The sequence below is a fragment of the Microtus pennsylvanicus genome, chromosome 13 (genome assembly GCF_037038515.1).
Source record: "Microtus pennsylvanicus isolate mMicPen1 chromosome 13, mMicPen1.hap1, whole genome shotgun sequence".
NCBI lineage: Eukaryota > Metazoa > Chordata > Mammalia > Rodentia > Cricetidae > Microtus > Microtus pennsylvanicus.
The window spans coordinates 32,603,871-32,626,117 of record NC_134591.1 but is presented as its reverse complement, the minus strand read 5'-3'; the positions used below and the strand labels follow the sequence as shown (position 1 = coordinate 32,626,117).

Here is a 22,247-nt window from a genome sequence, read left to right as displayed (position 1 = left end):
CAAAAAATCAGTCGCCCTCTTATACACAAAGGATATGGAAGCAGAGAGGGAAATCAGAGAAGCTTCACCATTCACGATAGCCACAAACAGCATAAAATATCTTGGGGTAAATCTAACCAAGAAAGTGAAAGATCTATTTGACAAGAACTTTAAGGCATTGAAGAAAAAAATTGAAGAGGATACCAGAAAATGGATGGACCTCCCTTGCTCTTGGATTGGGAGGATCAACATAGTAAAAATGGCAATTCTACCAAAGGCAATTTATAAATTCAATGCAATCCCCATCAAGATCCCATCAAAATTCTTCACAGATCTGGAGAGGACAATAATCAACTTTATATGGAAAAACAAAAAACCCAGGATAGCCAAAACAGTCCTATACAATAAAGAATCTTCTGGAGGCATTACCATCCCTGACTTCAAACTCTATTACAGAGCTACAGTAATGAAAAGTGTGGTACTGGCATAAAAACAGAGAAGTCGACCAATGGAATCGTATAGAAGACCCAGATTTTAACCCACAAACCTATGAACACCTCATTTTCAATAAAGGAGCCAAAAGTATACAATGTAAGAAAGAAAGCATCTTCAACAAATGGTGCTGGCACAACTGGATGTCAACCTGTAGAAGAATGAAAATATATACCAACATATATCACCATGCACAAAACTCAAGTGCAAATGGATTAAAGACCTCAATATCAGCCAGAACACACTGAACCTGATAGAAGAGAAAATGGGAAGTACCCTACAACAGATGGGCACAGGAGATCGCTTCCTAGGTATAACCCCAGCAGCACAGACATTAAGGGCAACATTGAATAAATGGGACCTACTAAAACTGAGAAGCTTCTGTAAAGCAAAGGGCACTGTCACTAAGACAAAAAGGCAACCTACTGACTGGGAGAAGATCTTCACCAACCCCGCAACAGACAAAGGTCTGATCTCCAAAATATATAGAGAACTCAAGAAACTAGACTTTAAAATGCTAATTAACCCAAATAAAAAATGGGGCACTGAACTGAACAGAGAATTCTCAACAGAAGAAGTTCAAATGGCCAAAAGACACTTAAAGTCATGCTCAACTTCCTTAGCAATCAGGGAAATGCAAATCAAGACAACTTTGAGATATCATCTTACACCTGTCAGAATGGCTAAAGTCAAAAACACCAAGGATAGCCTTTGCTGGAGAGGCTGTGGAGGAAGGGGTACCCTCATCCATTGCTGGTGGGAATGCAGTCTTGTGCAACCACTTTGGAAATCAGTGTTTCGGTTTCTCAGGAAATTCGGGATCAACCTACCCCTGGACCCAGCAATACCACTCTTGGGAATATACCCAAGAGATGCCCTATCATATGACAAAAGCATTTGTTCAACTATGTTCATAGCAGTATTATTTGTAATAGCCAGAACCTGGAAACAACCTAGATGCCCTTCAATGGAAGAATGGATGAAGAAAGTATGGAATATATACACATTAGAGTACTACGCTGCGGTAAAAAACAAGGACTTCTCGAATTTTGCATGCAAATGGATGGAAATAGAAAATACTATCCTGAGTGAGGTATCCCAGACCCAAAAAGATGAGCATGGGATGTTCTCACTCATAATTGGTTTCTAGCCATAAATAAGGGTCACGGAGACTACAATTGGTGAACCTAAAGAAACTAAATAAGAAGGTGAACCCAAGGAAAAACATATAGTTATCCTCTTGGCTATGGGAAGTAGACAAAATTGCCGGGGAGAAAATTGGGATCTTGGGGGTGGGGTGGGATGGGGGTAAGTGGAGATGGGGAGAGAAAAGTTAGAAGGGAAGGAGGGGGGGAACTTGGGGAAACAGGAGGATTGGGATAAAGGAAGGTTGGACAGGGGAGCACGGAACCACAATTCTTAGTTAAGGGAGCCACGTTAGGGTTGGCAAGAGACTTGACCCTAGAGTGGCTCCCAGGAGCCCATGGTGATGTCCCCAGTTAGTCCCTTGGGCAGCTGAGGATAGGCAATCTGAAATGACCCTATCCTATAGCAATACTGACGAATATCTTGCATACCACCATAAAATCTTCATCTGGTGATGGATGGAGATAGAGACAGAGACCTACACTGGAGCACTGGTCTGAGCTCCCAAGGTCCCAATGAGGAGTGGAAGGAGGGAGAAGATGAGGAAGGAAGTCAGGACCACGAGGGGTGCACCCACCCACTAAGACAAGGGGACTGATCTATTGGGAGCTCACCAAGGCCAGCTGGACTGTGACTGAAAAAGCATGGGATAAAACCGGACTCTCTGAACATGGCAAACAATGAGGGCTGATGAGAAGCCAAGGACAATGGCACAGGGTTTTGACCCTACTTCATGTTCTGTCTTTGTGGGAGCCTAGCCAGTTTGGTTGTTCACCTTCCTAGACATGGACAGAGGGGGGCGGACCTTGGACTTTCCACAGGGCAGGGAACCCTGACTGCTCTATGGACTGGAGAGGGAGGGGGAGATGAGTTTGGGGGTGGGGGAGAAGGGTGGGAGGAGGGGGAGGGAAATGGAAGGCTGGGAGGAGGCGGATACTTTTTTTTCCTTTTCTCAATTAAAAAAAAGAAAAAAAAGAATTTAAAAAATACAAATAAAATATGACTACATCAGTGTAGTGAAGAGTGGGGATTACATACATGTAAATAAATTGACACCCAAAAGAAAATTCACTGTATGCATAAATACACACGTGTGCATAAAATCATAGCTATTAGGAACTTTGGGAGTGGGGAAGTTCTGACAACATCCCCAGTATGATTCTTCTGGGCCTCACCTCTCTTATTTGCAAAGCAATGCTGCAAACTCTTCCCCAGTTTCTCTACAATTTCTTCTCCTCCTCCCTTTTCTGTGGCAGGATGTGAGCTTTTGCTTTTTTTAAAAAAAAAAATTGACCAGGTATCATTTAAAAAAAAAGATTTATTATGTAAACAGTGTTCTGCCTGCATGTATGCCTGCAAGCCAGAAGAGGGGACAGATCTCATTACAGATGGTTGTGAGCCACCATATGGTTGCTGGGAACTGAGTTCAGAACCTCTAAAGAACAGTCAGTACTTGCTCTTAACTTCTAGGTCAACTCTCCAGCCCCTGGGTATAATTTTATAGGGACAACTTTTCCCCTTGGCTCTCTAGAAGCATTATGTGTTCTTTCCAGTTTCTTCCTTGTGCGCACCGTCTTTCATGCAGGGACGCCCTGGCTCTCCTATCTTCACTCTCTGCAGTATGGCATTCTTCTTGTTTGTATTTGCTGTTTTTCTGATTAACTGAAATCCTCTTACCTGTAAGCTTACATTTTAAGACAATCCGCACACATTTGGGCCATTATTTCTTCAAGTATTTTTTTTTTCTGAACCTACACTCAGCTGCCATATTTCTTTGATTGTAGTCACAGGTTAAAGCCATAGATAAATTGACTGACCAGTCATTGAGATTGTTAACAATTTTTTCAGCCATTTTTTTTTCTCCTCGGGCTAATTTCGTTACCATCTTCTAGGAACAGTGGAGGAACATGGCTTTGTGAACATCTCAGCTTCTGACCTAGTTCCCAGCTGGCTCCCTGCTTCAGATTTACCCTCCACATTCCTCATGCTTGTCTCAAAACCTGGCAGCTGCCCCAGTGAATACTGATGCTTTCTGGGTCACACTGTGTTCTTGTGCATGCACCATGAATTGTGTGTTCTGCTCTGGCAAACATAGGGCTTTTCTTCTTAATAGTTACATTAAACTGTGCAAGAAAAAAGGAACAGCTGCAAAGGGTGCCTTCAGGAGCTGGTGTGAGTCACTAGTAATGCCTACTGTAGCTACTAATCCAGGACAGAGGCTTCTCTTTGTCCAAAAGCATCAAGGACCAAAACAATCACAGCACCCTCATGCACATCAAACTACATTAAAAGACTCAGGGATCTCCTGAGGAGCCAGATGAACTAGGCTGTGACTCTAGGTAGCTGGCCAATCCCAGGTTGGTCAGTTACCTCCTGCTTGTGAAGTAAACAGTTTCTCTTACTTTCCTGCCCACTTGAAAAACAATCATTCAGCCCACATGCTATGCTTGGCAAATCAAGTCACTATCCTCCTGAAGGTGGTTTTTCTTTGTATGTCCTTCCTCTGTGTGTTTTTACAGAAGGCACCAATAAAGTTAGGGATGGCTCCATGATTGGTTTGGTCAAGATGAGTAAAGTTAGGGGTTTTACAAACTCTGAGTGCCTGACCTCTTTTCAGCGTACTTTCTTCTCTGCCATGTCTTAGATTACAGCCTCTCTCCAGATGGCATTCTCCAGAATGACAAAGGCATGAAACAATGTCATAGCTTATTAAAGATGGGCATACAATGTCCTAAATAAATGGTTTGTTGTTAGGCACAGGGATTTCAGGACTGTTAGTGCTGTATAACTTCCCACCTGCTTTGCCAAGGCTGTAAGGACCAGAAAGAGATAGAAAAAAATCAACAACAAAAACAAAAACAAAAACAAAAACCCACAGCACTTAGTCAAAATATAGTAGTCTTATCCCTGTGATTGTACATGTTTGTGCCATTGAGAAACTTACAGGCATTTTTCTTCCAGGCTATTTGATGGTTTCCTTACAAAACTCATAGAACAATATGTGCTCCCCATTGTCTAGAGGGGTAAGTTCTAGTCAGACAGAGTTTGGCAAACTCTTTTAAAAGGCTATCATGCTGTAGTTGCTGTAACCTAAAAATGTCAGAGGCTACAACAATGAAAGACGCATCTACATGGCTGCCTAAATAACACCTGAACAATCATGGGGGGATGGAAAGAACACGGAATGGAGAAATCTCACGAGGGCTCAACCTTAGGCAAAAACTGAAGGCATCTGGGGAACATGAAGAGAAGGAAAGACGACCTTCCCCAGGGAACAGTTCTTTTCCCTAGTTGGTTATCCAATACCTAGTGATAGCCTTGAGATCATTTACATCCATGTGTTACATCATCTGAGCTACGTAGGTAGCACTGATGTACTTAGGAGTATGTATGTATATATGTAACAACTAAAGAAAAAGGTCATGAACTTAGGAGTGGGAGGGTATGGGGGAGGAGTTGAAAGAAATAATATAATTATAATTTCAAAAAATAAAAATATTAAAGAGACCTTAGGTTTTTTTAATATAAATCCACACATTTTAACATATTTATACAAATATCCCTCCCAGTCTGAGGTTCTTTTCTTTGCATATGAATCTTTATGACAATAATTTTAGAACATTTTTCTTTAAATATGTCCTTTAAATGTCACTTAATAATAGCTTGCCTAATCCAAGGCAATATTTTTCTTTTTCTGAAAGGTTTATATGTGATGCTGACTTTGATGTGAAGAAAAAACTAAAGTTATCTTTTCATAGCCAAAATTCAATTATTTTATGACTAGTTACTGGAAAGATTAATATTTCTCCTTTTGAATTACCTTGGCTTCTTTTTAAATAAATCATTTGACAGTTAGTTCTTTTCTAGAAAGAAATGTATTGTGTAAATCCCCAAAGTCCACTCCCTCAAAAAGCAGTAAAAACAGGCACCGACAACATCTCCAGGTTCTGGAAAATTACCACAGTCTTATAATTCGAGCATTTTTTTTTTAAATATAAAGAGCAGTCAAGGCTAGAAGAGCAAGAATGCTTTTTTAATGGAAAATCACAGCAAGGAGACCACTTCCAAAGGAGATAACCTAGAAAATCTCAGAGGAAATAACAGGCTTAAAAATCCCTAGGAGGATTTAGCAGTATTTATCAGCAGGCAGGAGGAACCAGTAAATTTGAAAATGTTAATGAGATTATCAGCTCCTTGGGCCAGAAGTGGGTGGAGAGAAAAGAGCAAAGCTTCACGGGTTTGTGTGAGACGGAAAGCAGCTCTCTAAGAAGGCAGCGGGACAGTTTCTTTGCCGTCAAGGCTCAGGAGCACTTTACTGTGAAAACCACCGCATGTACGTTTAGTTCAGCGCAGTCATACATAACCAAAAATACTGTTGAAGCATCAGGAGCTGGCAGCAGAAAGTTGGGGGGAAACGTGTTTGCCATCTCAGGACATTCTCAGTTTTGGGTTGGTGGAAGTTACTGGTTTGCAAATACCCATTAAGTTTCACACTTGATAATAGCTACAAAGATAACTAAGCATAGATAAAATAATTTCAGCTCTGGGTCTGTGACTTTCCAAGCCTCCTAATTGCAGGAGTTCTAACCAGTTAACTTGATCTACAAAGTAATGATGTGACTGAAATTTACCCTTAAGCACTTAAAACTACACATGAACAATGTAGTTAGTGACACCATATTTGCCAAAGACATCAGAAAACAAAAGGATTTTCCTTTAGTTAGACCACCACAATATTCTACAGTTGTGAAGGTTAAGTCCTATAATAGAGCTTGTGAGCTTTCCTAGGTATCACCTAAAGTGGAGCAGGTTTTTCACTTTGTCCCCTGTCCTTCCCTATTCTTTTATATCCAGAACATTTAAATAGTCATGTAATCGTTACTGTTATTGACCATTCAGCAACAGCGACAAAGTTAAACTTTTCCAAGGCAAGTTTAGAGAACATGGGAACCTGTGTTTTTCTATAACTCCACTTACAACTTGAGATGGCAAACATAGGTTAGGTGTGGCTAGCTAGGGTGATGAATACAGCATAAAATATGAAATAACTTTACACAAGAGACTCCTGTGTTAGCGGCTCACAGTTGATGGCTTCAGATGTGATTTGTGGGACCCATGTTCCTTTTAAACTTTCAGCTGTACCAAAGGGACACATGAGGCTGAGAGGCACAGAGCATGCCTGATGTGGGATGTCTTTCTGGATATATGTGGCTTTTATTGGTTGATGAATAAAGCTTTTTAGGCCAATGGCTTAGTAGAATCAAGTCAGGCAGGGTTTCAGAACAGAGATAAAGAGAATAGGTGGAGTCAGAAAGACACCACGTAGCTGCCAAAGGAGGACGCTGGAATCTTACCGGTAGGCCACAGCCTCATGATGATACACAGATTAATAGAAATGAATTAATTTAAGATATAAGAGCTAGCTAGGAATGTACTTAAGTTATTGGCCAACAAGCAGTGACACAATTAATATAGTTTCTGTGTGATTATTGGGTCTGGGAGGCTGGGAAACAAACACAGTCTCTGACAGTCTGGATTATGTAATTGTTTTTTCTTTAAATTTCTTGAATGCAGAGACATTTGACTCTGCGGCTGCTAAGCTAAACCAACTTCAAGAACCCCCAAAAGGTCTTTATAAACCCTAGAAATACTTCACCCAACAAACAGCAGGAAGCAGTTTTGAGGAAATTATGCCCTAATTCCCAAAATGATTGCTTTTAAATGTTTGCTTTCATTTAAAGGGGGTTGGGTATAAATCATTAATGGTCATAGTTAATTCTTTTTTAAAAAGGACGATATATAATATAGAGGCGAATATGTTGCATTGGTATGGATCTTGAACTACTGATACAAATTTAAGGTCAATTTTGTTATATGTATTTATGTTCTTATTTAAGGTATTGTGTTTGTGCAGCTCATTAAAAAATGTAATACATAGTTAAAATTATGGATTAAAAGTCTTTTATAATAGTCAAACTTGTAGTCATGTTAGGTTTTCTAGATATGTATTTCAGCTAGATAATCTTCAACACTTCAAAGACCTACAAAATATGGCACTTAAAATGTTTGAAGAATTTAGACTTAACAGTGAGCCATGTCTGCTTTTGGCAACACCAATTATTTGAGAGAGGTTGATGGGCATTAAAAAAAAAACATCATTTTGAAATTTGCCTTCAATGTGACAAGGCTAGCCATTTGGGTAAAAAACTACTCTTGCTTGGACTGGATGATGGTATGCTGTATAAACTGGACGTGCAGGACCCACAAAATTGTCTGCTAAACTTTCCAAAACACAGGATGGTCCTTCAGGGTTCCTGCTTCACATACAAAAAAAACCTGGCACACAAAAAAGCAGCTAATAAACTTTGCCATTATAAGGCAAAACAGATCTTCAAATTCCCTGCTTCGTAAAAAAGTCTGCTGGATACTATGGGCCTATAGGATGAAGATGGCCCCAGCATTACAGAAGAACTTTGTGTGACTCTCCAGGCAACAAGATGTCTTTGTCAATTCTAAAACTTTGAAGTTGCTTATAATGTACTTCCTGTCTACTTAGGTAATATTATATCCTTCTGGGGTCTTTAAAGAATTAAAGACAAAATAGTTATCAGTTTTCCTTAGTTATGATAAAAAATAAAGTATAAAACTTTAGACTCACGAAGACAGGATAGATAATAAAAATATTTTCCTTAATTTGCCAAACGTAAAAGGACTAAATATTATAACTATAATTCTGGCTTGATAACTGTTTGGTATATGTGATTTTACTATATTAAAGTTGAAACCTTCCCTTTTAATTAGACAGAAGATGGGAGATGATGTGGGATGTCCTTATGTATATGAGTTGCTTTTACTGGTTGATGAATAAAGCTGTTTGGGCCAATGGCTTAGCAGAGTAAAGCCAAGTGGGAAATCAGAAGAGAGAAAGTGAAGTCAGAGATACAGCATATAGCTGCTGAAGGACAAGGGTGCCAGAACCTTACCAGTAGGCCATAGTTTCATAACGATACACAGATTAATAGAAATGGATTAATTTAAGTAAGATGTAAGAGTTAGTTAGGAATATGCCTAAGCTATTGGCCAAACAGTGTTGTAATTGATAGTTTCTGTGATTATTTGGTTCTGGGCAGCTGGGAAACATGCATAGCATCTGACTACACATGCCTGTATTCTCTATCTGCAAGTCAGTGCTATTCACATCCAATTAGCCAGCACTAACAGGGTCCTGTCACCTAGCCACATAAGGACCAACCCCCAAGGTAATATAATTACTAATGAATTATATTAAGGAAACTATTAATAAAAGGAAATCTAAGAATGAGTTTTGAGATTAGTACTCAATAAACCTAAAATTATATGCCTTGAAATGGTCTGAAGTCCACCTTAACGAAAGGTATCTACATTCTGGTGGTAAAACTGGAAACAGAGGACACACAAAAATCACTTTTATACACCTGTTAACACATAAAAAAATTAATTCATGCAGTTAGTTTTGCTTACTAATCTAAGTGGGTTTAGCCCTTTATTAAAAGAGGAAATAAATATATATATATTTGTAGCCACCAAAAACACCACAACCAACTGATGCAGAAGCAGAAGTTTATTTACTTAAAACATTTCACAATTATATTGACATTTATTTAAAATAATATTCTAAATACTTACAAAAATAAATCAAGTATTGCTTCTATTTTTCAAGTGTGACAGTATTTGCCATAGAAAATAGAAAGGACCTTTTTATAAACTAAACACTGCACTGAAACTTCCTCAAGTTTAATAACTACACACTATTTCCTCTGATGATTTGTGCTTTAGAATGTCCAAACTATTTCTGTGCAACAAACAGGATCACAGTAAGACTGTATGTATAACAAGCCATATACATTCATTTCTACAAAAAATGATCCTCCTCTGACCTAAACTACCATCACGCCCAAAAGGCCAGATGTACCATTACACAGAAGTAGGAGTGTTTGTGAAGAGTTTAACATCCAGTCATCAATGGCTGACCAGATCTTACTAAGGGATATTCAGCTAAAGGATGCCAGGCAAGACGTTTTTAATTTACACTAAACCATAGAATCAACTTCAAATATTTATCAATATATTAAGTTAATCCCAAGATAAACAATTTGTCATAATTATATCCGAAAAGAGAAAGGAGTATCAATTCAAGGACAACTGCTTGAAATTCAAGATTGTTTATAACTTTATAATCACCGGAACATAAGTTTTTGTCAATTCCATGTTTATTGTCATTCAATCCTTCCTGAACACATTGTAGAAATGATGGTTCCAGATGAAACACATCTGCTTTATACCTGGCAGGGCACCAGTATCACTGCAGCAGCCACACACGGAAAGAATCTCACCTCGATTACTGCCTGCCTGAATTTTTGTGATTAGTCTCAATTATATAGAACTTTACATAGTTTTGTATAAACACGTATCAAACATTTGAAAGTCTACTTAAAACTAGAAAAATCAGAAAATTTGCCTTTTCTTTATTAAGAAAAAAAGAACCTATCCTTATGTCCTTATTTGTGCTACATTATTTAGAAATTTATGAGCAATTGCACTAGAAACAGTAATTTATTGAAGTTGATCTTTTACAATAAGTTCCATTAAAAGGGGATTTGTAAAATCTCAATTATAAGCAATTACAAACACATCAATGTATCTTCAATAACAAAAATATACCCAAATGCCACAATTTTTAGAAAATTTTAAATAGCATGCTGAAGTATTTTCAAAGTCTTATTTCACTAAAAGACACGGGCAAGCAGACAGCATAAGAACATACAAAACTGCAAACCAACAGTTTAAATGCACAAAGCATCAAATCTAAGAGGTAGTCAACAGAAGGAACCCTGATAAAACAAATTATCCCGGCAGATGCTGCTAAAGACCCCAAATCACTGTGAATTTTTTTTTTCAAGTCATTAAGAAATTACTGGGCAAGAATTTAAAGGCAGTTATCTACACGAGTTAACACTTCAAATAGAGCAATACTCATATTTATGAAGGACTAAGAATAAAACGGAGACCACAGCTCTATAGCTCATCAGCTCAATCTGACTTACACTCATTTGGTTTACATCTCCTCTTTGGTGGTACGAGGGGAGGGAGATGTGAGGAGCCGATCCAACAAGGAGGGAGCAGCCCACAAGCACAACCCCTCACAGAATGCCTGCTGGCGTTCAAGGTACACGGTGCTGTGACACTACTGTTTGCTGCACTCCTGCACCACCTGCTTTCTCTCTCTAGATATGAAACGGTGCAACACTTCTTACTTTTGTAGTCTAAGGATCAAAGAATTTTTCCAAGTTACCAAAAAAAAAAAAAACAAGATTTACTGTGACACAATGCATACCAGAACTCTCAACAATGATGGAAGCGGCCTACGAAGTGCTGGAAATGTGTCTGACACAAGCACGGACCACTTGTGGCTACATCAGGCAATACTGATTTAACAACTAATATTCCAAAGTGTGACTTTAAAAAGTGACCCTAAACTAGCGAGAAACCTCTCTGAAAAGACCAATGCTGGGCAGAAATGACCTGAACACCACAAATCCAGCTCCAGACCCTTCCCAGAGGTAAGCAGGAACTGAACCTGTCCTAAGCTGTTACATCATTGTTTCTTTTCAATGAGGCAACATTATACATGATCTGCCCCTTCTTAGAAAGCAAAGGCCGCAACAACTTCATGCTCAAAAGCACGTGGAAATTCAACATGTATTCTAGTTTGCTTTCCAACAGAAAGTTCCCTTTTACAACACAGCTTTCTTCCCACTTTAAAGTCCCCGTCAAGCCCTGCAGCCTTCATCCACAGCAGTGCATGTGCAAACTGAGATACATCTCGGAGAAACTGCGAATGTCTAGTCAGTCACTCCGACAGGACAAAGTCACTCCAACGGTACAATCTTCCAAGCGTTAGAGCTTCCTTCCACAGCTTGACAGTCTCCTCTTGAGGGCAGAATTGGCAAGTAGAGGAAGGCTCTGTCCACACAAAGAATCTGCCTTGCACAGGTCTGCTCTACATGCCTTACTGCTTCCCACAAGGCAAATCTAGATGTACTACTAAATTACAAATTAACTGACTTGCTGTTACAACTAGAAGCGTAAAGCTGAAATATGTAGCTGCTTTCCCATGATGCCATCTCAAGACAAATATTTGCTTTATCAGACTTCCACGTACTCAAAAGTACTGCCCAGAGACAGCTGATTCTGTATTTTGTAGTTAAACTTAAATATTAATTTGATATATATTGACTTAAAAATAGTTGATACCAATACTGGGAATGTAGATCAGCTGGTAGGTCACCTGACTTACAGGGCAGGTTTTGATCCCCAGCACTATAGAAACCAGCATGCAGGAAGTGACGGAAGGACTGATCAATGTTCCAGGTCATCCCTGAATATGTTGTAAATTCAATGCCAGTTTGTGGTATAGGAGACCCTATCTCAAAACAAAATCCAAACAAAACTAGCTGATACCAAGCATTTTAACCTTTGTTTTTCGTCTGGTAGCTTCTTGGGGTACAAAACATTTTGAGGCACTTCCGTTCGTGTTTGTTTGTAGACTAGTCAGATGCTGCGGCTGGGACTTTAACAGACAGGTTCCTCCGGGTGCTGGTGATGTGTCGCTGCTGTGCTAAGAAGGACCGAGGAGGAGGGCCCACACCGGTGTCTTTGCAAGCACCAGCGCCACTCACAAGCCGAGATTCCATGCCCAGTTTCTGAAACGCCAGGCTCTGGGTAAAGAAACAGATAAATAACATGCAAAAAGTAATGTCATATTTACACCAGCCCTAGCAGGCCTTTCCAGCAAGAAAAAAATTAAGAATACAAAAGTCGACACTGCTGGGATGAAGACACTAAAAATCACTGTTTTTATTTTAATCTTCTTAATTTTTAATTTTAAATCATTAAAAACAGCAGCCTAAAACAGCCATGCCAGAGTTAAGCTTAATTATAACAAGAAAAGGATACATCACCTCATGAACAAAGTACTCCAGTTTGGGCTACTGGTTTTCTTGTGACAGAAGGTATTTCTCTATCACTAGAACCCATAACACAACTGTACTGTGTTGATATAAAATACATTTCCCTCTATTCTTCTATTCTGGTCAAGGAGGTGATCAACAGGGCTCAACCCCATGCAGCACTGAAGTGCACCATACCTTGTTATACCAGGCAGAAACAATGAGTTTTTCCTCATAGTCACGGAATTTGGCTACTTTACATTCACTCTGAAAAAAAAATGATTAAGACAATTAAAATATCAGAAATTGCCACAAAGTATGGAAGACAAAGTAATTTATTTACTATCTCATAGGAAAAATGAACTTGTGAGGTACATTAATTAGTCGAAATAAAGGAGTGAATTATACAGAAGAGAATCAAAACATCTTTAGGGAGGCCAGAAAACACAGGCCTGCTTTACCTCTATGAATACATTCCAAAAACAGCACCAACTCTTACCACTGTGTGAAAATAGTGCTCCTGTGAAACATTTTATCAAAAAAAACTACAAAGTAATTACAGACTCTAACATAAAACTGTACAATGCCATGCCCACCTGACTTCATAAAAATGAAGTAAATAGTAGAACAAAAGGCCTTTAATAGCTAAGAACTCAGGGTTCTTAGCTCAGCAGGTCACACCACGTTGAGTAAAGGTTTATGAAGACTGATCATGAGTTAACGATGTTGGGCACCATTCTGTAACATGAGGAGGGCCTGCTTGTTGGGGTTTCTGTCCCACCAGACACCTGACAGCAGGCAAGCCCCAAAGAAACACACAGAGATCCCATAAGTTATAAATGGCCCATTAGCTCAGTCTTCTTATTAGCTCTTTAGCTTATATTAACCCATTATTTTTATCTTGCTTCTTGGTGGTCTGGGCTAGAATAGGAGGAATGGACTTCCTCCTTTCTAGCATTCTCCTGTTCTCATTGCCCTGCCTCTACTTCCTGTCTGGTTGACCGGCCTATATTTTCTGCCTAGCCAATCAGCATTTTATTAAAATACATGATTGGCAGAATACAGATAATTCTCCCACACTAGCAAATACGACAGAGGTTAATTCCCACGATTCCAGGGCAGGGGGAGGTGAGTGGCAGCGGAGGCTTTACCTCTAGAATCTCAATTCTTCTTTCCTTCTCCGCCAGCTGCTTTCTAAGTAGCATTATTTCTGCTGATGCTGGATTTAATTTGGGATCTAAAGTTTTTATAACCTGTATAAAGAGAAAAGTTATGTCCATTTTGTCTTTAAAAGTATCAAAAATATAAGAACATGTTTTATAAAAATTGTAACATAGGCTCTCTACAAAGTCACTAGGCACTAGGCACTTACTAACAATTTAAAGAACAAAAGAGTGGAAAAACAACACCAAACTAAATGTCTCTTGTCTATGTGTTCAAGGGCAGCTACTAAGCCTTTTTTGTTATTTAAACTTTGAGCCCTGAAGTTAGTTTAGCTTTTTGAAGTTAATTTCTCGTTTTTATTTTGGGAGGTGACCTGGCCATGACCCCATACTCTGTTCAGAAGCCTTGTGCTTTCCACCTCATTCCACATAAAAGGCAGCCCTGAATGAAGAGCTTTCACTGCTTCCTGGCTCATCTCTGGGCATCTGTCTACGTGTTTATATGTACACCATGTGTTTGCTCTGGACTTACAAACGCCAGGAAAGATCATCCAGTTTCCTGGAACTGGAGTTACAGATGGTTGTGGGCCATCAAGTAGGTGCTAGAAATCAAATATATTTGCTTGTTATTTCTGATACATAACTATGTTACATCCTATCTCTTTTTACATGTGCACTGCGGCCATACGTGTGAGCTCTCCCACTGAGCTGCTGTCTCCAGGCCTAGCCTACAGAACGTCACCTCTAGGGTCTACACTGTCTCTTCTCATCCACTAGCAGACAGTGGTAACCTGGGGCTGTGCTGAGACCTCAATGACTGCATTGAGAGCCACTCTCACTCATGACTAGATACACTAAAATTAGGACGGAAAAGGTCAGCATGTGAAGCCTTGAGATTTGAGGTTCAACTTTTGCTATGGCTTGTACTGACATTTTAACTGGTAAATATATACAATCCAAATATTAAGACAAGTAAATATACTATTATTTTAGAGTTGTACCACCACGAAATTCCCTAATTACCAAATAGAAAAGAACGTATTAACATTCTGAGTTTTTATGTGGTATTCATGAAAATAAGACTAGGAAAACAATATTTCACAGCTATTTGAACTAAACTACACAATAAGAAAAGAAATGAACATCAGGATACTGTTTAAGTCTCTAAAATGTAAAATAAAACCAACTGAGTACTGAGACTGTCTCCAAAAAAAAGGTAAATAATTTCATTCATTTTGCTAACACTCTGGTAAATTTTATTTTCAGCCAACATGCTGAGACACTAGCACATAAGTAAAAGAGTTTATACCACTGCAGTCACTTTCTTTAGTTAGATCACTACTGCCATTGTTGATGACGTCCCTAAGGTCACATTTATCTGACACTAAGTCAGCCTGTATGTGCAGGACTCACAGAGAAGATGGCAGAAACCTGACAGGTGGAGGAGAACAGGGACTAGGCTCAGACACAGACCTGTGTCTGAACTAGGGATGACCAGAACATGGGCACAAGGAATCTGCTCGGCAGGGGGGTCACTCACATTTCTGGCTTTCTCTAAGTACATCTTGTATCTCTCCTCCATTGCTTTCATGTCTTCATCTTTCTTCTGGAGAGCAGCTTCAAGTTCACTGATCTTTTGGGCTATTTGTGAAAATAAAATTAAGCCAATAATCACATATTCAAAATACTTTTTCTTTACGTAAAAATTGTACTTATCAAACTTATTTTCTAATGACTGATAAGAGAGTTTCCAAGAAAAAGCCTTTAATATCAAGTAATATATCCTCAACCCCTGTCGATAATTTAACTGTTTCTACTTTTCTAGCAAATATGAAGAATGTGAAGTCTATTGTTAACAACAACCACAAGGACAGAAAATAAGACAGTATTTTTTTTACTCAGATTCTATATTAACTTGACTAGAATTTACAATGTTTGATACTCCTTTATATCAATCAGTTCATCTTACTAAAATTGCTTTGCTTTAAAATTATATTGTATGCAAATGATCTTAGCTTTAAAAATTACCATGGTTCTTATGCAATGTGCACACAACACACTGTGTAAAGGCAAATCTATTTTCTTATCTGCTTCACAAGAAGGGTCAATCCTGAGAAGTATATCCAGATTTTACTTACTATTCTGACTTATATCTGGCTGAAGGTCTTCAATGAGCTCCTGTTTCTTCTGTAATTCTTCATGGACTTCTGTTAGCTTTTCCCTAAGTAGTGGAGAGAGCATGTAGCTTGGTGTCAAACAGATGTTAGAATGAAAACTGGTCTTTGCCACATAAGGTCTGGACTTTGGACAAGAATCTGTCTGCTCTTTAGTTTCCCACAGGTGAAGTGGGAACCTGTTTTCCTAACTCCAGGGTCTGCTGTGTAGATGCACATGGTGACACATGGTGCACTCCAGCCTTTGCCTTTCCCTCTGCACCTCCACTTTCTACACAGCTGAAAGGAAAGGCTGTACAGCTTTAGCAGCACAGCATCCACTGTGCATCCATTTGGCTGGTCCATAAATGTCTGCTTGGTTAAATTTGTCAGATGATGTTAGCTGTTTAAAAATGCAGGAGTTGGCGGCTGCCAGGCATGAGCAATTGATCACGTCTTTTCTTGCCCTTGGTAGCAGTAGTGAGTAGTCTGGGTCTGTGTTTTCATTCACCAAGTCAGAAAAGACATTTTCCAGAAGCTTCTACAACCCTTCCCCTTTGAAATGGAACATGAGTTTACTTACATATGAGCTTCCAACTTCCGCTTTAGTTTGCTGGACTATAAAATTAAAAATAGTTGCTGTTAAGATGACTCACTTGAGAAGGGTAAATTTCCCAAACATTTTAAAGGTACGTTATGTAAAAATATCTTCAAAACATGTACTTGTAATAGCACAGTTTCTAAAACCTAAAATTTTAGGTATATTTTATACATCAAAAGAAAAAGGAAATAAAAATGGGAAATAAAGTAAAAAAGAGTAACAAGGAAAAATTCTGCTTATTTTTGAACATAATAAAAATTAAATGTGAACTGGAAGAAAAGTAGGAAATCCAAGCTGAATGTGACATATTGGGGAGTATCAAACATTTCAATAACTAATTAACAACTATTGAAAAAAATACAGATTTTAATATTTTTCTTATAAAACCTTATCATTATAAATGAAAGCACATGAACATCAACACTAAATGAGGCAACTGGATTTTTGTCAAAAACAAATATAAAGAATCAAGTTTCCTCCTTTAAAAGAAGTGCTTAGAACCACAGCAGCAGTTCTGTATCAACAGGGCACCTGCAAAATTCTGGTAACGTGGAAATCAGTACAGTAAAATCAAAATGTAAAGGAGCTGACAATCTTCAAAACACTGCGACCCAAAACATAGTACCCCAAATAGGCGCCATTTTAAAAGTATTCCCTAACGTAGCTTAGCAATACCTGTATTAGAGAGATACAATACCATATATATGCACATATGAGATGTCGCCATGCATGAGATGACTTCTATGTTCCAAGCCCCCCAGAAGAAAGAAAGCCATGTAAAGTATGAAAAGACAGAGGGAAACTCAGCCCTTTCAATATCAATCTGTCTTTCCACCTCTCCTTACTTCACAGCTTCTACCAATCTACCTTTTTTTTTCTTTTGAGACAGGGTTTCTCTGTAGCTTTGGTGCCTGTCCTGGAACTAGCCCTTGTAGACCAGGCTGGCCTCTAACTCACAGAGATCCTCCTGCCTCTGCCTCCCCAGTGCTGGGATTAAAGGTGTGTGCTGCCACCACCTGGGCAGATCTACCTTTTCTTTTCACCAACTGCGTCTCTCTCAGTTCTTTTCTTTCCCACATATAGAAAAACTGCTAGATATGTCAAAATTCAGATTAAATCTCTTTTCAACTTCTTATCTCAGTCCACACTGTCTGATATGCTTTGAAATGGTGTGAAAGAGAAGCAATAGAGACGATGTCTTCAAAACTGTGTTCCTGTCCTTCACACCTGTTCCAATTTCTGGAATGAGCTGTCAATTGGGATCACTTGTTTCCTATTAGGAAGCTTTTCCACTTCTGAATGATGATTATTCTCATCTCTTTTACTTCAGAACAAGCTGGTTAAGATCCCTGTAGACCTGTTGGGTCTCAGTCTACCACTATGAGTCAAGATGTAGAGAACTTAAGTACAGATTCCAAGCAGTACAGACAGAAATCACCTTATGATGCATATAAGCAATCTGTAAGACTTCAAGTTGGCAAAATCACTGCATCTACATATGGTATCTGAAGGTACCATTAATGAGAAGGGTACATTTTCAAATGCAGATAAATGGGTAGTGGAAACTATTCGAGAAAACACATATAAGGTAAGACTTTCTTACTCACACTTTCGCCTTCGGTCTTGGAGCCCTGTTCTTGTAACGACTTCTGGAGGTCCTCAATTTGCTGCTGCAATTCTCCAATGCGCTCTTTGCTCAATCTATTGTGACATGAATTGGTATTTATCTACTCATATTTGAAGTTAAAGATCTGGGGTCTATAAAAGTACATCCACGCAATTTAATAGAAATGCTAGCATAAATAAGGGCAAGGCTCTTATCTGTGACACGCACGACAGGTAGAACAGGATGTCACTTCTGCGGAAATAATTTAGAAAGAACTTTTCCCTTCTTAAAGCATATACATGCACATACTGAATGAGTCACATCTATCATTCTTTATCACCAAAAGCTGAAACCTAGTACTTCCAGGGTTAGCGATACAGTAATAGTCAAGTCTCTTCAGAACGGTCAAATGTACCCTATTTTACTCACAGGAAACAAGGTTCAAGTGTCTGAACCCCAGCGGTCTCTTGACGACCTGGTAAAAGCTGGATAAACAAATCCAGCTGCACCTACCTCTATAGTGAGTATCTCCTTGTACTCACTATACAGTATAGGAAAGTTAGAAGACTCTCAGCAGTCAGGCTGGCAGATGCCTTCAATGTGGAAGCCAGGAGCTTATTCAGCTGTCTAAATTCAGTGAGCTTCTGACTCTCTCCATCTCTACCTCCTTATCCATAGAAAAGGTGATCATAGTCCCTAATTGCCAGTGAGGATTTATGAACTGGCCGACAAAAGTGCTTGTATGTAACTATTTATGAGGGTGGAAACAGAGTTCAGCATGGAGCACTCGCTTGCCTGTCATGTAGGCACCCCTGGCAAGTTTGAAGCACAGAAGGAAAGACATTATGGAAGACTCTGACAGGAAATTCATAGAAGTCACATTTAAGTTTAAGGACAAGGAAAGCATACTACATTAGGCAGATTCCTCCTGTGTCTACAGCTGAATAGTCTGAACTTGAGTAACTTGCTGAGAAACAGCAACTGAGTTAAGCAGAAGTGGAATTCTAATTGACCACACACAAAAGCCTAAGTTTAAATACCACATCATTTCCATCCTTATGGAAGTATTATTCTACCACTAAAATATAAATTTCCATGTCCAAGAATGACCAGTAATTTTTAAATACATATGAATTTTTATGAGAAATTTTACCTCACCAATATAAATCTCAGTAAACATTTTCTATTTAAAAATATAACTTTTGATCTGTGTTAAGTATTATTTTATATATTATTATTACTAAATTTTTTTATGAAAAACTAAAAATTTAACAATCTTGACTATACAATCTGTGTCCTATCTATACACCCAACTGTAGGAGCCACTAAATCATTATTTACTTATTTGTTTTCTTTCAGTTGTGAGGCTGTCTAGTGAAAATCAAAAATAAGTATCCTGGCTAGCCAAGTCTATTAAGATGAACATTCTTCCTATGTTTTATGCTGATATCCCTGAACTAATCCTTTGAATTCTTCATAGGTAAGGAACACCTGCTTGGCAATGCTGTGTATTCAGACCCCAGTGCTGGTTCCTGCACATGACACCTAATGGCAGCAGTCACCTTTGCTCAGTTTCCAGCTCGTTCATCTTGCGGTGCTTCTGCTCCAGCTGCTCCTGCAGCTGCTCGATGCGTTCATTCTCCGTCCCTTCCTGCTGCAGGCGAAGCATTTTGTTCTCATGCTGCAGTCGAATGAACACCTCTCTAATGTTGAAAAGCAATTTTTTTCAAGTTTTAAAATAAAGTTCACAATATATTTTCAAATTGTTGCTACATTTATATACTTATTTTGTGTATATAGGTATGTATATGTGTTTGTGCATACATGTTCCAGGGTACCCATGTAAATTAAAGGTCAGAGGGCAACTTGTGGAGTCAGTTCACTTCTTTACCACGTGGATCCAGGGATAGAATTCAGGTAGCTAGGGCTGGCAGCAAGTACCTTAACCCACTGAGCCAGCTCACTGGAACCACCATATTAGCTTAAGGGAGCGCCTATCTAATTTAAATATATGATCAAAACTCTTAAAAGGTTTAACTAAATACTGTATGTCCTGAAAGGTCACACCTCAAAAGTTAATTATGTAAGTTCTTAGATAATCTTCACTTTTAAAATTTAATAACCTCAGGAAAAGTAGTATATTTTCAGAATGTATATGATAAAAAACAATTGCAAGAAAACATTTTACCTAAAAATCTTAAATACATTTTTATGATCACTAATCTCTACCTTTTTTTTTGAAGGGAGGGTTTGAGACAGAGTTTCTCTGTATAACACCCCTAGCTCTCTGTAGACCAGGCTGGCCTCAAACTCACAGGAATCCACCTGTCACTGCCTCCCTAGTGCTAGGATTAAAGGTATGTGCCACCACCACCCGGTTTTATATTTTTTTCTTTAAGAAAATCTTTTGTGTATATGTACATTTTCATTATTCATTCATCAGCTGAAGGAAATTTTGTTATTTTCATTTCATAGTTATTTTGATATTTAGCCTTTTTGGGCATATGCCAAGGGGTGATTTATTTTTAACTTTATGAGATTATTTGGCTGTAAAGAAAAATGAAATCATATTTTCAGCAGGAAATAGTAGAAAGAAAAAATATAAATGCTCCATTTCTCTTATTTGTACTTCCAGTTCTGAATCTGCAGGAGTTGAGTTCACAATATATCAATCTGGCATAACCAGAGACACCTGGAAAGACTCCATGCATGGGAATAGCAGACCATAGGTGCTATGAAGTAGTAAATGAGAAAAATAGGGAGAAAAATAAGCTGAAAGGGTCCCAGAGAGAGGGTGGTAAACAGAAAGGATGTTTTCAGTTGGGAGAATCCTCTTATGATCACCTAAAGCTATGTATAACTATGGGGGGTATGTATTTTCTTAAATGAAGTTATGCCACTTAGTGTTATTGTGCTTATCCTTTCCCAAGAACCAAAAAGAAAAAAAACAGTGTAGGTATAAGAAACCTCCTTTCTATTTGTTGGTTAGAGGCATCTAAGAGAGTCCTACCACAATCTATGCTGTTGCCTCTCAGAGGTTGAAGGTAAGTCCCTGTTGTGGAAGACAATAGGCACTTAGGACTTAAGAGGAACCCAGCAGAATTTGACCTGGAAGTCTCCTCCATAAGAACTAGATCTTACAGTACTTGAAGCTGCTAAGAAAAGTCATCAGTAGTCCTCCTCAGCTCTGGTGCTTATAGACAACGACCATCAAGGCAAGACACCCCAAAAGATAGCGTATTGGCACTTACATCTTGGTAACTGGACTAAAGGTCCACTCAACAGAATCTACTACTGACACTTCCTAAAATCAGTATAATCTTTAACTGTGTTCTTTTTCATTTTTTATTTTAGACAGGATCGCACTATAGAGTGCTGATTGGCCTAGAATTCAAGAGATCTTCTGCCTCTGCCTCCAAAGCACTGAGATTGAAAGCATTTGTCACTATGCTCAGCTTTAAAATGAATTCTTAATACTTATCCTTATACCAAAACCTAAGTGTACCTCTTGCCCCTCAGCCAGCAAACTTCTGCAAATGCTGCAGGAGACCATTACAGGGAGGCACAACAACTGAGCGCTGACTCATGCACCCACAACACAATCCTACCATTCTAAGCCCCTGGAAGACGGCAGAAAATGTGGAGATTCCAAGAGACAGAGGACCAAGCTGAGAAATCTTTTGTATGAGGACATGGAAGCTGCATGCATGGGATCTCAACTACAAGGCTGGCCAAACAAGACCTAAACAATGACAGCATCAGTTGGATGGGGGAAATCTCACAAGATGTGGATGATACAGCCAATTATAGACTGTTGGGAGAGAATCAGTCTTCGCCAGGAATGAACCTTTACTTGGTTAGTTATCCATTCCTAAATGGTCAAGCCCCAAAACACATACATATCAGCAACAGCAAATGGATGCAGCAGGTAAGGTTATTTATTTGTTTAATATATACACACATATCAAGAGGTAACGGGTGAGTAGGGTACACAAAGGGGTGAGAGATGGGAATGGTGTAAAGACAGTAAACATGATATTTTTAAATATTTAAAAGTTTATTAATTGTTTATATAAAGGCCTTAAAGTACTTTTCATATTTATATTCAATGTAATTTTC

General features: G+C 38.7%; 1 protein-coding gene across 1 annotated transcript in view; it reads right to left on the bottom strand.

Annotated features, from left to right (window-relative positions):
* Nucleotides 1-9,199: 9,199 nt before the first annotated feature.
* The window catches only part of Hook1 (hook microtubule tethering protein 1), a 42,679-nt gene continuing 29,631 nt past the window's right edge, over nucleotides 9,200-22,247 (bottom strand). Inside the window, exons 15-22 of the mRNA XM_075945396.1 lie at nucleotides 19,691-19,831; nucleotides 18,130-18,223; nucleotides 16,505-16,539; nucleotides 15,907-15,989; nucleotides 15,309-15,409; nucleotides 13,757-13,858; nucleotides 12,804-12,872; nucleotides 9,200-12,374 (exon numbers count right to left, since the gene is read on the bottom strand). Coding sequence (XP_075801511.1) covers nucleotides 12,204-12,374; nucleotides 12,804-12,872; nucleotides 13,757-13,858; nucleotides 15,309-15,409; nucleotides 15,907-15,989; nucleotides 16,505-16,539; nucleotides 18,130-18,223; nucleotides 19,691-19,831 — 796 coding nt within the window. The 3' untranslated portion in view covers nucleotides 9,200-12,203. The remainder of the gene's footprint in view (nucleotides 12,375-12,803; nucleotides 12,873-13,756; nucleotides 13,859-15,308; nucleotides 15,410-15,906; nucleotides 15,990-16,504; nucleotides 16,540-18,129; nucleotides 18,224-19,690; nucleotides 19,832-22,247) is intronic.